At 37.1% G+C, this 15,893-nt stretch overlaps 1 protein-coding gene and 1 long non-coding RNA gene across 2 annotated transcripts in view; one reads left to right on the top strand and one right to left on the bottom strand.

Annotated features, from left to right (window-relative positions):
• LOC135837703 (uncharacterized) overlaps positions 1-15,893 on the top strand; it is a 354,017-nt gene that overhangs the window by 307,687 nt on the left and 30,437 nt on the right. The window lies entirely within an intron of this gene.
• On the bottom strand, positions 3,636-5,989 carry LOC135837699 (uncharacterized). Its single transcript, XM_065353062.1, has one exon. It carries the CDS (start codon positions 5,834-5,836, stop codon positions 3,746-3,748), a length of 2,091 nt encoding a protein of 696 aa, XP_065209134.1. The 5' UTR covers positions 5,837-5,989; the 3' UTR covers positions 3,636-3,745.

The following is a 15,893-nucleotide window of genomic DNA, read 5'->3' as shown; positions in this document are numbered from 1 at the left end:
TTCATGAAAAATTAAACATTATGCACCAAAGGGTACCCCCCGATAAGATAGGCAAAATGCCCTTAACCTCAGATTTCGATGAAACTCACAGGGTATGTTTAGTACCCCCAAAAAATAATTTTGGGCCCATAGCCCGCTCCCCACCCCACCCCCCTCAGCCAGGGGGGTCAAAAAACGCGTTTTTCAGGGGAAAAATTCTGTATCAGCGCGTAATTAAGATAAATTGATTCTGTAAACGAATATAGTTAGAAGATACATGGGCGTACCTCCCTGAATTTTTTCAGAATTTTTCATCACACGGGGAGAGAAGGGGGGACAAAAGAAAACTTTAAATCGACATTACTCCGGAACGAAAAAACATACCAAAACGATTTTTTCGTCAAATATGTATCTTTAGGTCTACTTTCTATAGAAGTCATCACCCGGCCATTTGGAGTGGTGGGTCAAGCTCAAAAGCTCAAAAAACTCTCAAAAAACCACGTTTTTTGCGTTTTTCTCCAAAAATATGGACAAATGGCGGAAATCTAAGAGAATCAAGTTGTTCAGCGTGAAATTTTACCTCAGAATTGTGTAATTGAAAATTCATTTACACAGCATGATCGTAAAACTACATGCGCAGAAGTATTTGTGCTTACATCAAGATAGCTGAAAGGGTATTCCTGGGTAAAATAGGTGAAATGTCCCTGTCCTCGGATTTCTGAAATTTTGATGAAACATAGTTGGGTACCATTAAAAAAAATGTCGGAGGCAAAAAATCCCCCCCCCAACCTCCCCTTGCTCATAATAGCGAAAAAAGGGCCTTTTTCGGGGAGAAAAAATCCATGCTTCAACGAGTTTTGACCAAAAAAATCTGTATTCACTCGAAATACTTGAAGGAGATATGATTCTAGCAACTTGAATTTTCTTCAAAAATTGTGGGCCCCCCAGGGGAGATATATTGACAAAAGAAAATTTGAAACCGCCGTATCTCCGAACCTAATTTAAGTACATGAAATTTTTTTTTCAAAAATGTATCTGCATGAGCACTATAATTGGTATTTTTTTTTTCAAATTTTCCCTCCAGGTAGGCCATCTTCAAAAACTCAAAAAACACTCAAAATTGTGTTTTTTTGTCACAGCACCACCAAAAAAAGCGATCCATAATTTTGGATGCTGGCCTCCAAAAACAATAAGAAAACCAACTAACTTCTTTAAGGCTATTCTAATTTTTTGATGAAAAATGGTCAACTTTGGGCCGGGATTGTGCCAAAACTATAGAACGGATTTTTCTAGGGTTTGCTTTCAAAAGCGAGGGTATGTCGAGATATTTTTGATTCAGGACATTTGATGGCTATAATAGGGAATTGGATGAAGGTACTTTAGACGCTCACATCCCTGTTGTAAAAGCAAAATTAGAAAATATGGCTACATACCCTCAATTTCATAGATGAATCAGTATTGGTGAAAAAAAATTGGAAGAATTTTGAAAATTCACGGAGAAATCCTCGTCTGAAGTTTAGATGGGAGCGGGTCGCGGGACATAAGCACGACTAAATTCGTTCAATCGATTACATGCAGTCTTACGAACGAATGATGAAAATAACGAACAAATCGGTTTCATATTTCGACCGGTTGTCAAATTAGAATGCTCTCCGCAGAGTATACCCTTAAACTCCAATTTTTTGGCCATAGGCACCCCCTCTCCAAATTTTAGGGCGAAAGTAGACAGACAATATGGGTATCATTATCATATGAACCGAACTCGCTGAACATGAATATGAAGTTTGATTTGCAGTTGGACCCTCCCAACGACCACATTGGGGAGAGGGGTTGCCCAAAAATTAGAGTTTTTGTGAAAAATGCTTCATTATAGCGCTATTTACGCCATGCAACTTCTTAATCAAGGTTTTCTTGAATTACAAGTAGCCTACTTTTCAAGTACATGGTATCTAACTCAAAACTATCAGAAAGGTTTCTTTTTGGTGTCGATGATTAAATTTTTATGTGAGTTACCAAGTACATTGAAAACATAGGTATTACCTACCTACGTACTATGTAGTAGATTGGGTAAATCACCAAAAAAAGAAAAAAAACTGGATTTTTACCAATTTTAGCAAAAACTGTCATTTTGAGTTGAAAGTTGTACAGAAAAATGCTTGCTCCAGAAGTGCCCCTAAAGGGAAAACATGTGCCCTTAAAGTGGGAGTATTTTCGAAAAAACACGGTTTTTTTACTGTAGCCCCTGTACCCAATTTGTTTTGAGAAAAATGACGATCGACCCAGTCCTAAATGAATATATCTTAGATTCTGCGTCCATTCTATGCTATTATTTTAAATTGTTTTTGTCAATTTTGAAAAATCAACAAAAATTTAGGAATTTTTGCCAATCTCTATCAATTTTTTGAAACCTAAAATATTGTCATCACTGCGTTCCAAAATATTTCCTCAGTTTCAGAAATATATTATCTTTCAATATTTTTTCGTCATTATAGCGAAACTTTTGCGAAGAAAATATTTTCAAAACACCAACTACTAATACCCCCTCTCCAAAAAAAAAAAAAGATTTACTTTTCAATTTTCTCAGTAGAACCCCAAAAGTGGCCTTGGATTTTGATGGCAATAGCATGGATTGGCGCAGAATCTCAAATACCTATGTAGGTACTTTTATTATACTGTCTCCTCCATATATTTTGAGTGAATACAGATTTTTTTGGTCAAAACTCGTTGAAGCATGGATTTTTTCTCCCCGAAAAAGGCCCTTTTTTCGCTATTATGAGCAAGGGGAGGTTGGGGGGGGGATTTTTTGCCTCCGACATTTTTTTTAATGGTACCCAACTATGTTTCATCAAAATTTCAGAAATCCGAGGACAGGGACATTTCACCTATTTTACCCAGGAATACCCTTTCAGCTATCTTGATGTAAGCACAAATACTTCTGCGCATGTAGTTTTACGATCATGCTGTGTAAATGAATTTTCAATTACACAATTCTGAGGTAAAATTTCACGCTGAACAACTTGATTCTCTTAGATTTCCGCCATTTGTCCATATTTTTGGAGAAAAACGCAAAAAACGTGGTTTTTTGAGAGTTTTTTGAGCTTTTGAGCTTGACCCACCACTCCAAATAGCCGGGTGATGACTTCTATAGAAAGTAGACCTAAAGATACATATTTGACGAAAAAATCGTTTTGGTATGTTTTTTCGTTCCGGAGTAATGTCGATTTAAAGTTTTCTTTTGTCCCCCCTTCTCTCCCCGTGTGATGAAAAATTCTGAAAAAATTCAGGGAGGTACGCCCATGTATCTTCTAACTATATTCGTTTACAGAATCAATTTATCTTAATTACGCGCTGATACAGAATTTTTCCCCTGAAAAACGCGTTTTTTGACCCCCCTGGCTGAGGGGGGTGGGGTGGGGAGCGGGCTATGGGCCCAAAATTATTTTTTGGGGGTACTAAACATACCCTGTGAGTTTCATCGAAATCTGAGGTTAAGGGCATTTTGCCTATCTTATCGGGGGGTACCCTTTGTTTAAAATATTAGGTAGGTACTTAATTAAATTTTACTGAAACAAGGTGAAAATTGCGTAAATTGCAGTAAAAATACTTTGAATCGAAATACCACAAGAATCAATGAAAATGTAATGAAAATTGCATTAAGTTTCATGAAATTATTAAAAATATGGTTTCATCTTATTAAAATATCTATTTTTAAAAAAATTGCATTAGAAATCCATTTTACAACTCAACGATGACTACATTCGCATTTTTACTTACCAAGACCACCCAAGTGTATCATTTTTCCATTTTTTTCATTTAATCTTATAGTATCGTAGGCGGGTATCATTTTTTCTTCTAGCAGGTAAAATAAAAAATCAATTCCTTTCGCTTCTTGGAATAATTCATTTTCTATCAAGGCATATTGAGCGGCTTGCAATAAATTACTTATGATTTTTTTTGTTTTCCGATTAGCGAATGGGTTAATTGAAACCTCTTGAAAATCATTCGCACTTCTCACTTCATTTTTATAAAATAAAGACTTATCCATAATTAACCCTAATATTAAAGAAGAACAAGATTTTAAGAGTGGTAGTGAAGGGGTAGCATCAAACGCTTTGAATTCAATCCTACCATGCTCTGCTGCTATTTCAGCAGCATGAATAAAAGAAATGTTCAATGTATTTCCTCCATTGATATACCCTTTACAAGCCGGTCTGAAGTTTGCTCGATCAAAGGTTCGTTTAGATAAACCTTTCCATCTTTTTTCTCGATAAAAAGGGGCATTTAACGTCAAGACTACAATCTCTGGAGCATAGTAATTAAGTTTTTGAACAGCAGTAATTATATCCTTGTCGCTCATATGTGGTACGGATATATTAATATCTGGCCCATAAGTAAGTAATGCTATATCAGTGTTAATAAATTCTGGATTTTTTTCTCGTTTCGATATTTCCCATTCATTTAGTGGTGGCTGATATTTGTATTTTCTAGCTACTGGATTAAAGGCAGCGATCGCTAGTTTTAGATCGCATTGTGCTAAGCATATTGATAGATCTTTTTCTATATTCAAAAGCCCATCTATCGCATCGTTAATTGATGAGTAAGGAGGCGTTCTTATTTCAATGCCTTTTATTATTTGTTTAGTTAACACACCACGCATAGAAAAACGTTCGTCGCCTTCTATATACCAGTATCCAGCCTTGATACCATAATCATCTTGGCACAAAAAAGGATTATTTATATTTTTCCGCTTTTCAATAACATCGTGGAGATCGTTAATATTCAAGTTATCAAAATAACGTATTTTTTCATTTTTATCTATTAGTAAGTACTCGAACTCTATTCCTATTAAATATTTTCTTATCGCCGTATGTTTGGCCAATATTTGTACAGATCTAGTCCGGATGTTGTCTTCACGGGCGATCAAATCGCTCAATTTAATATATTCGCCTGTAGATTGGAATATTGTATCATTATCCACAAAGTAATTGACAGAATCTCGCAAAGTAGACTCGATTGCTCGATTAAAATATCGAATTTTGGTCTCGTCGATGTTGACCTTTTGCAGATCTTTGAGATTCGCCACCTTGAGGAATTCTGCAGAGCTGATTTCGTTGAAAAAATTGATGAAATCGGCGAAGCTTCCGAGCAGACCAGAACCGGTTTCGAATTCCGGAACATGAAAGCGTTTGGTATCTTTCTGAATTTCGTATTGCGATAAACGTTTATGAAGAACAGAAAGTATAATCGACGTGTCCGGTACCATGGAAGCGGCGCAGTTTCGAAAAGTGAACGTATTATCGACTTTGGTCGCGATAAGGGCAACTCCGTCGACGTTTTTTTCGATATTTTTGATCAAAATGCCCACGTGTTCTAGCAACTGAAGAAAATCGATACGATTGACGCCTTTTCTAAGCGAAGGGTAACTCACGGTCAAGATGATTTTCACATTTTTTACGTTTTCTACAATTTTTTTGATAAAGTACGGGGCAGCGATATCGTAAGCTTCGCTGCGACTATCGTTAAATCCTGGGCAATCGATAAAAACGAGTTTTCTTTCAGCATCGACGATCGTTTCGGGAAACGTTATTGTTTTGGAAATTACCATCGAGTTCACGCTGATCTTGTTATTATTATCGTTGGAAATTATAAACTCGCCGGAATTCTCGCCTACTTCGCTCGATACAAGTTCGTCGTTGTTTCCGGCCAAGAAATGTGTCAATGTGGATTTACCTGATGAGCCTGTATTACCGATAACTAGGATTACATTGCGGTATCCGGACACTTTGATTTTTTCATCACTTGATCGCAATACAGCCAAAATCCTCTTCGCGTTCTCCTTACTCACGGATTCGGTCATTTTGAACCGATATTCGATACTTTTAGACGATTTGAGATGCAGAAAATCGAATCAAGTCGCGAGAAATTTATTCCGATACGAAAAAAACTACAAATATTATGAAGTGTAAGCGAATTTCACTATTACGCCACTAGCGAGCAATTATCAGCAACGAAAATAGGAAATTTAAAACTACCTACGTCATCCAAGGTCGCGTGATAAAAACCAAGTCGAATTACAGTACTGAATGGACAATGGCATTGTGCTCGCTGTTCAAACTAAAATTAATCACAATTTTCATATTTTAATACTGCAAAATGTTCGTAGTTTTATCCTCTTTAAAACCCCCTCTATAGATAATATGTACGCATCATGTACATTCATAGTATAAAAACCAAACAATGCTCACCAAACAAATAGGTACCATCAGGCGACGCGGCAGCGTTGCCCCCTCCCCGCCCTCCAACGGTTTCATGCGCGTTGCGAAACCATTTGCGATACCGTTGGTGGCCAGCAACGTCCGAGGAGTTACTCATATTCTGTAACTTAGTGGTTCTATCAATTTTACACTATTTCACGTTCGTGTAAAATTTCATTATAATATGCACATGAAAAATAATGGCGAACGATTTGGTCGATAAAAGTCATCCCCATCTAACATTCTCAGACACTACAAGGGGGTTTTCATTTCTGATTTGAAGGAAGGTTCTGGTTTTTCAAGCATTTTCTCTACTTCATCAGAGAATTTATATTTTGTTTCTTTGGAGTATATTTCCAGAATGTCGAAATCTCGTTCTAAAATGCTGTCAGTGTTCTAGCAACTATATTACCTACGACCATGTAAGTAATTTAGTCTGTGATGACTTTATCGTTATGGTTGGTTTGTTAAGAGGGGAGATACGACGATAGAGCAGTAATTTTTACCGAGTAATTTTTACCGATTGTTCAATTTTTTCTAAATCTTTCCTTTCTTTTAGGAAATTGACAACTGAAAGTTTGCCCCAAGTCTGAGGATTCCTAAATGGAATCTTGACTTTCTGACCAAATTCGGGCTTACATGTGGCCATCCTTTTATGAATGTCTAAAGTCATTCTCAAGTGGTCCATGGATATTCTTCCGAGGATGAATATCTCTATATCCGTCTCAATAATGTAAAATGGTATTCGAACTATATCTCTGCCTAACGATATCTTAATTTCAGCAGACTCGTTTGCCGGATGAATGGCTGTATCGTCGGCTAGCGTAAGTTTGATTTTGGATTTTAATTTTTTGAACTTGACTCGATCCGGTGATTTTTTCACTAAGTCATCAACCACTTTTCTCGACGTAATATTTGGGAAGGCTCCCGAGTCCAATTGTAGGGGTAGTACTTCCTTGCCTACTATTACATTTATTGTACAACTCGGGTCATCAACCTCTTTTTCAAATAGTGGAGATAGTTTTAGATTTTTATCAGAAGTGTCGAGATTTACAAGTTTCAAAATTCCAGATAATCTGACTGTTTCTGAGTCTGATTTTTCTTTCAGTGACTCAGTTTTCTTTTTGATTTTCTTCCTTTGATTTTTTGTTAAGGAAGGATTGTTTAGCTCGTCCCATGAATTTACCCTCTTCCCTCGGGGCAGCAGACCTTCTTATATGAGCAAAAGTTCCATTGTCGTGGCTGTCTCACATCTTATTATTCTACATAAATGGTTATATGGCTGGTTAGCAAAGAGTGGCAATTTTCTGTAAGTAGATGTAATGAATGAGTGAAAGCGTAATTCCAAAGAACACCTCACCCCTTTGGGGGGGCAAACATTTTCATGAAGAGGCCATCCCTCCTTGATCATACCCGTACAACAATTGTCGACGTCGACATTTACATCGACTACGTTTTTTTCCAACATGATGATGGAAAAGTGAACAATAAGTTATTTAATAGGAATCTTCTGTCCGTAAAGAAGCCAGGTTAATGAAAATTTTCGAAATTTTCTCATTATTTCTGATACCTCGACATGCGATGTCGACATGTTGATGTAAAATTCGATGCTCGAAATTTACATCCACAACTATGTCAACCAATTTTTCAGAATTAAAATTTCTGTTTCAGTGTTTAAAAGCTCAGTAAATATTTGAAAAGATGATCTTTGTTTGAAGGGAGAAAAATTTTTTAATGCCCTTGATAAAATTATTCACTTTTCCATAGTTTGGAATTGTTGATGTTATGTCGATGTGAAAGTCGATCGTCCACAAACACATCGACACTAACATCGACCAAATTTTCAAAGATTTCTCAAATTTGAAAAATTAAGTTGATATTGTGGATGTATTTGTTTATGTCGAATTTCACATCAACATTAACATTGACATGTTGTCGACATGAAAATGTATTAGTTTAGTACTCTTAGATAACCTATTGCACCTTTCAGTATAAGGAGTTTAATGTTCATCTATACTGAATATGGACTTTCTGTCTGTACTTCTCGGAGGTGGCCTCCGCGTCGATGCTGCTTTCGCTTTCAGCATGAGCAATGGCCACCTAAAAGTGTGTAAGAGAAAATGATTTTTGGAAAAAAATTTTAATTTTGAAACTAAAATTTAAAAATTTTGCATAGCTGGAGGTCGACGTACATGTCGATGTAAATTTCGACCCTGTGTCGAGCCAATTGTCGACATAAATGCCGATCAACATTGGTCGACAATTACATCAACAATTGGCTCGACACAGAGTCGAAATTCACATCGACATGTGGCATCCAAAAGTGACGGATGTGGATGGGTCGACATTCACATCGAAATTAGCATGGTCATTGTTGTACGGGTAGATAATGTAGTTCTACATCGCAAAAATTGCATGCGCAGAAGTCGTTGTTTCCAATCATGAGATTGCGTCTTACACTATCTATGATCGAGGAGTGATAGTGACCTCTTCACGAATGCTTGAACAGTATGAAATGCCTGAGAGTGCTGCTATTTGACTGTGTAAAGCTTTTCACAGTGGTAGATAAACCTATTTCGATATTTCTGCAGAAGAAATCAATCCTACTGCTCACCTTTGCAGGATGTAACATAATATGCAGTGACATGTATATTGAGAAAGAATAAGTATCGACTTCCAAAAATTTCTCAAAACCTCAGCAGTTGAAAGCTTTTTACTGAAACTCAGAACCCCCGGATCTCAGTAGTCATCAACTAGACACAATCTCATGATTGGAAACAACAACTTATGCGCAACATGCAATTTGAATTTTAGCGATGTACTTATAACTACATTACCTATGATCGAGGAGGGATAATGGCCTCTTCATGAATACTTGAACATTATGAAATATCTGAGTGTGCTGCTACATATGTATATCATTTAGTTCCAATATTGACCCAATTGGGTTTTTTGCTTCTTCGATTTTGGAGGATAATCAAATAAATAAGTCTATCATTATCGAGGTTGCTTTATGGGGTTGGGGGGTGAACTGTGAGTGAAAGTGATACTTGTGATGATCTTATTCAGGGGAAAAAAAACATTTTTTCATAACACCTCAGGATTTTCCTGGGCCTTTAAGGATTAAAAAAAATTGTGATCAGAGGGGTGACGAAATGATGTGTCGTGGAAGGGAATGGTAGGGGGTGAGACTGAAATTTTTTCAATGTTTTTCTCAATACCCTCTCCCCCTCCCTCTTCAGTATTTTTCATGCTAATTAGCCGAGTGCGGTTCGAACAAATTTTGGAAGGGAGAATTTGAGTTAATTTTTCATTCTTGTTGAAAATTCATGAAAAATACGTAGTATAAAATAACTGATACAAAAAGTTGTTTTTCAAAGCTTCAACATTTAAAAATTTCAACTATAGTTTTCGGGTAATTGTTTTGTATGTGATATTTTCAAACATAAGGGAATAAAGATCCGAGCGAAACGAGGGTAATAGCTTTCGAAAATTTATAATTTTTCAAAAGTAAAACAACATTATTTTCGACGTGAGAGGTCAATTTTTCAACCCTCCAACTTTGGTTAGAGAAAAGAAAAGGAAAGTGATCTAGCCCGAGTAGAGCAACGAAAAAAGCTGTGAAAAATTGAATCATGCTTAAATTTTTTATGTTGCAAGAAGTTGGTTTTCATGGGTTTAGCTGGTCTCGAGCGAGGCGAGGGTGAAAGCTCTCAAAAATTCACAATTCTTTATTTTTTTCAGGGCATAATTTTTAGAATTCCAAAACCATCAAATTGAGGCAAAAATTATAAATTATTATTTCCGAATTTTCGGCGAAAAATCAAACGATTTTTGATATTTCAGCAGAAGTTGGAAGTTTACGGAAATTTTCACTGGAATGCATTGGTGAGACCTTTTCTTGTTTTTTTTTGGAAAATTTCAAGTAAAAAAATATTGTTTTTGATGTGTCAAGTCAATTTTTCTAGTCTTGAACTTTGATCGGAGAGAGGGAAAGGAAAATGATCTGATCCTAGTCTAGCGAAGGCAAAAACTTTTGAAAATTTGTAATAGGTACCTAAAAGAAGTAAAAAACCATGGTTTTTGGTAATTCTTTGATTTTCCCTGCTTACACAATTTCTTCCCAACCTTTTCCAACTCAACCAATTTTTCCCGAAAATTTACAACTTTTCGCCTAAATTTTCCCATACCGAGGGGGGGGGGGGTTGTCCTCTCTTCAAGCACGTCTGTATTGAATAACGCCAAATTACACCGTTAATCTGAATTTAGGCGTGATTTGTCAATTTTGTCCATGTTTTATAATTTTTATTTAAAAATTGAATCGTGCTATTTTGGGAACCCCAATTCGTTTTTCCTTATGATCTACGGGGCTAAAATTCGTATCTAGACTGAAAAATTTTCGCCCAAAATTGAGCACTTCGGGCGGGAAAAATTGTGAAAAAGAATCAGACACGTCAAACAGTACTCAAATTATCCTACGAAATTTAAGCATGAATTAATATTTTTGTGTTCAAATCCGAAAAATTGTCACCCAATTTTAGGACATCCTGTATATTACACGAATGTAGGTGCTATTTCTACCTAGAAAAATTTGCTGATCAACAGAAAAATGAATATATAAATCGTGATTATCAACCGTAGAAGTAATTCCGAGTACCATATAGTTCATTTAAGGTCGTTGTGTGTGAAAATATGCTGCGGTTTATCGTTCAAATGACACGAAATCTTATTTACATCGATGTTTATGTTTGGAAATATGTATTTAGAGCACACTTCTGCCTGTGTTTAAGTGTTCGTAGATTCTTAAATACTTACTTATCTTGAGCATTAAAAATCGATTAAAATTTCTGTATGTATACAGCAAAGTAAATCCATTATCACTTTTTATGATTGATTTGCTAGTTGTGGTTACCTATATTTGTATTTTCTTATTTTTGTATCAAAATATTGGTATTTTTCATTTCGTATCGAGTATTAAGTAAGTGAACTTGAAAAATACGTGAGTACCTAGCTAAAATCGCTCGAACTGTTTTTAAAAAATCGAACAATATTGCGAATGTTCGCGAATTAAAACCATCATGTCGAGTATAACCGACGCGTCCGAATCGATCAGCGATGAAAATGTCAAACGTTTACTGCAATTTTTCCGAGACGGTATCTCCAAAATAAATTTCTCCAATCACGAAAACGTGGTTCTAATTCTAGGAAACACAGGCACAGGTAAGAGCACCCTAGCTCATTTCTTAGCCAGCGACAACAACAAGCTCGAGTCAGTCAGCGCCGATGAAACTATCCAAGAGTTTACCATCAAAGACTCCGCCTCCAAAATAGGATCAGTGAATTCGATCATTTCGCAAACCATCGTACCCGAATTGATCTACGATCGAGATACCGATACCGCCTATATCGATTGCCCAGGATTCAACGATAATCGAAACGAAGCTTACGATATCGCGATAGCTTATTTCATCAAAAAAGTGATGGACGATGTGAAAAATGTGAAAATCATACTGGCTCTGAGTTATTCGGCAGTTCGTCCAAACGGCGAACGAAACGATATTCTGTATTTGCTCGAGCACGTTTCCATTTTATTTAAAAATATCGATAAATACGTCGATAGTTTGGCTGTAGTGGTTACCAAAGTGGATAACGTATGGGATCCCATTTCCAGAGATTTAATCCCCGATGAAAAAATCGTAGCTAGTATCGCTCGTAGGCTTACAGATGCGAAAAATTCCATCGTCCAGCTTCAGCAAAGCCCCCAAGTTTACAATTCCGAACACGTCGAAGCCCAGAAGAATATTTTTTACCAGAATTCCATCTGTTTGTTGAGTTTGCTGATCGAAAATCAATCCAGAATCGGTATTTTTCGACGTCCTGACCGTGAAGGAAAACTTTCAGATATAGAAATTCTTCAAAATGGTAAAACAAAGGTGAAAAATATGATAGCTTCGTTGAAATACTCGCCTTTGGATAAACTCAACATAGGGTATGCTGTTTCGGATAAGTCTAAGAATATTATTCGCGATCTGGCTGCAAATATTAATGAAATAATCGCCGCAGATGTGGGTCACATTGGCCAGGTTGTAATCGAGTATTATACCTACTTGGAGGAGAAGATGCTTAAAGGTGATATGCTCGTTTTACTCGATCGACTCAAGCACATTTACAAAGTACTTACTCGTATTCGTGATAATGCTGACTCGACAGAGCTCGATTTCATTGGTCGAATTCAAAACGATCTAGACAAACCTTGCCTTAGAGCCTCGAAACGATTCGTCGATAATATTTACAACTTGATTCATTTTCTCAGCTTCTTGCAAGAAGTGAATGGCAAAAAACTAGACTCTTTTGTGTGGAAATGGGCGATGAAACTCAACGTCATTGATCACGTGGACAATTCGGTAAAATGGTTCGAATTTGTGGCAGCTTTGTACGAAAGCCTATCCAAGTACGAAGTACAAAAGGATCGTAGTAGGTATATTGCTCCGAAACTGGACGTGTGTGAAGGCATATTGGAGAAATGCGCAGATTTCATCGCATTTGTCGAGCTAATCCACGATCCCGACCTGTTTGGCAAAGTCAGTTTGGAAGAACTTCAAAAAATCACCATTTCCGCCCATAAAGTCCCGTATTATGATAAAGTAATTGAGAGCACGATGGAAGGTTACCCTACTTATGAGCTTTTCGATCACGATCAAAGACTTTTAGTTATCGGAGAGTATATTAAATTTAGCGATATTTTAAAAAACGAAACGTACCGATCGAGCAAATCTGTTCAAATATTGGCCACCCATACTGTGTTTATTGACGCTGATCTAATCATTGAAAATGATCTTTTGGTTATGGGCCCTCGATGGGATATTATCGATTCTAGACTCATAAGCTTAGATGGGAAAGATGGAAAAGGCCACGAGCACAGAAAAGCAGCCGATGGAAGCTGCGAAAGCTGTAAAGGAGAAGATGGATTACCTGGTAAGCCGGGAGAATCAGCCGGGCATTTTTTTGGAGTTGCTATGGATTTCAGGAATCCGTCTGGTTTGAGGATAAGTGCGTCGGGTGGCAATGGAGGGAATGGCCAACAGGGAGGAGATGGGAAGCAAGGACTTAAAGGCAGAACGACAGAGTCAAAAGTGATGTACGATGAATTCCGGTGTGAGGTTGATTTTGAATGTTATATTACGTTCCATTACTACGGTATCGATAGTTTCCCTTGTTCAAGTATAAAAGGTTGGGTTCACATAAGTGCTCCAGGTAGTGTTGGAAAAAAAGGGGGAGATTGTGGTTTAGGCGGAGGTCCTGGATTAGGGGGATACGAGGGTACCGTTGGTTTCATCAAATTAGGTAATGAAAATCTGACTATCGATACCCGGGCTACAAAAGGAGGCAATGGAGTTCCTGGTCGTCATGGTGAAGTGGGTGAAGGGGGTTTAACAGGAGATTTTCGTGATATAGATTATTACTTCGAAAACGCTGATCCAATCACTTCCTACAAAGATAAACTTGATGAAAGATCATCTCCACGCCACCGCACTTCTAAGGGAACTTGCAGAAATACAACCACCCCACTAGATAAACGCGAAACACCCTCCAAGAAGGAAATCTTGTACAATCCTTACCATACAATGAGCGATTTTCGAAATCAATTCGTAAACATTTTCTTCCAAAGTATCATGAAACGTAACTCGTTCGAATTTTATCAACTCCTTCGTGAAAACGAACAAATTTCCAAATACGATTCGATTCATGGTTTATTCGCAGAAATATCTCACTTAGAAGTACGCTTCAATTACCTGAATTCTGATACCGATGCACAGATCTTGAATTCTCTAAAAGACAGATTCCGAAGACTCGTACAAACCACGTCCTGTTCAAAGGACCCTAATAACGAATGCGAATTACTAGACCTCTTCTCCTTAACTGTGACCAGTAAACTAATCAGATGCAGAAGTCACGAAATACCTCAACTGGTTTCCAACTTTGGAACTTACATCGATTTATTGAAAGGCGCTGATGCGAGCAATCTGTGGAAATATTTCACCAATACCATCAAAGAAGATCAACGACGGTTTGAAGAAGCCTTTCTGAACGTGGTCGATATTGATTTACATAATATTGCGGAAAATGTGATCAAAAAAATTGTCCAGATGTCTTCTCAACTTGGAGCTGAGAATTTAAGCAATCATTTGCTCAAAGGGAAATTATTCTACAGCCTGCGGACGATGTTGAATTTCCTGAAACTGTGCAGGTCTTTGGCTTCAGCTGATATTGAGTTGGTTTCTGGGATGAGTATCTATAAACTTGTGCCATCAGTTCAAGTAGAATTACCAGCGGTTAATGGAGAAGAAATTTCAAGGGATGTTGGCATCATTGGGCAAATCATTCAATATGAACTGATTATTGTCGAGTCAGCCGTTTCTTCAAAGTTCAATCCAGCAGATGATTTATACTTTATTGATGTGAATCAAGTATCTGAAATGAAGAATAAATTCAAGTCTTATGAAATCAATAATGTGAGATCCTACGGTTACCCTGTGTTGCCCAATGCTATCGATATGGTACGCAAAATTGGCTCTTTACACGAATCTAATGACGAAGTTCGCGAATTGATTAAAAGTTTGGAGAGTGATTTGAAATTGATCGAATTTGATGCTAATTTGTATCATAAACTGGTAATGAGACGTGTTCCTAATTTGGATTTTTTGGACTCAACTATTGATAGTCTCCGAGAGCAGATTCCTCTGTTTAATGCAGCTGTAAGTGAAATGTTCGACATTATGAGACCTGTACTGATTACTGTTCGTGATAGTCTAAAAGATATTCGGTATAAACCTGATGACCTTCCTTCATTTAGGAAAAGGATCAGCGAAGCGTTGACTCAGATGAGATCTCTTCTTCGTAGCATGATCAATAAATTCAAACCTGTTGGGAATTCTGTAGTTCTGATCGAAAATCTAGAAGAAGTGGTTGTTTTGCTATCGAATACGTATCAACGAATCTTACCATCTCATCACGATCGAACATTATTGTACAAACTGAATTCATGCTTCGAAAATAAGATCGCTGAAATCGCAATATACAAAGACATGGATAATTCCATTAAAAACGATATTTTATTGTACGAATACGAACATTTGATGGATATTTACAAAAAATCAATATTCCCGTTCGATATTCTGTTTCCAGAGTCTTTTCCCCCTACTTCATTACGTCCTGTTTTCGAGCCTTTTTCTTTAATTCCTCACGAAGGATTGATCATTTCAGGTATGGAAAAATTGGAGTCGAAATTGAACGAGTTGGAAAACCACGAGGATTTTATTGTAGATCTGTTTACTGCTGATACCTCGAATGGAGCTTTTTTCACCTGGGGTTACCAATACTATGGGGATACGATCAAGAAACTATTTAGGGGACGAAAGGTTACTCTGAAAGCCAAGATCACCAATCGTAATCTCGGTTTGTTGAGATTCAACAGTATAGGACTTAGATTCCATTTGAACGATTCTGCCCGACAGGAAGAATTTCACGATGTAATGAAGAGCTTTAAAGTGACCATGATCCATAGTGGGCTGTCTTATTTCACATTATGCGATCGTATTCATATTCGAAGTCAGGATTCCACCAAGTATAACTTCGATGTGGAGACTGGTTTGGTATCGT

This window comes from Planococcus citri, chromosome 2 (genome assembly GCF_950023065.1).
Source record: "Planococcus citri chromosome 2, ihPlaCitr1.1, whole genome shotgun sequence".
In the NCBI taxonomy this organism is placed as follows: Eukaryota; Metazoa; Arthropoda; class Insecta; order Hemiptera; family Pseudococcidae; genus Planococcus; species Planococcus citri.
The sequence above is the reverse complement of the archived record's forward strand: the minus strand, read 5'-3'. Positions and strand labels throughout refer to the sequence as shown.

What these genes read in the sequence shown, in the direction of transcription:
- LOC135837699 (XM_065353062.1), bottom strand. Translation starts at nt 5,836, where the DNA reads ATGACCGAATCCGTGAGTAAGGAGAACGCGAAGAGGATTTTGGCTGTA.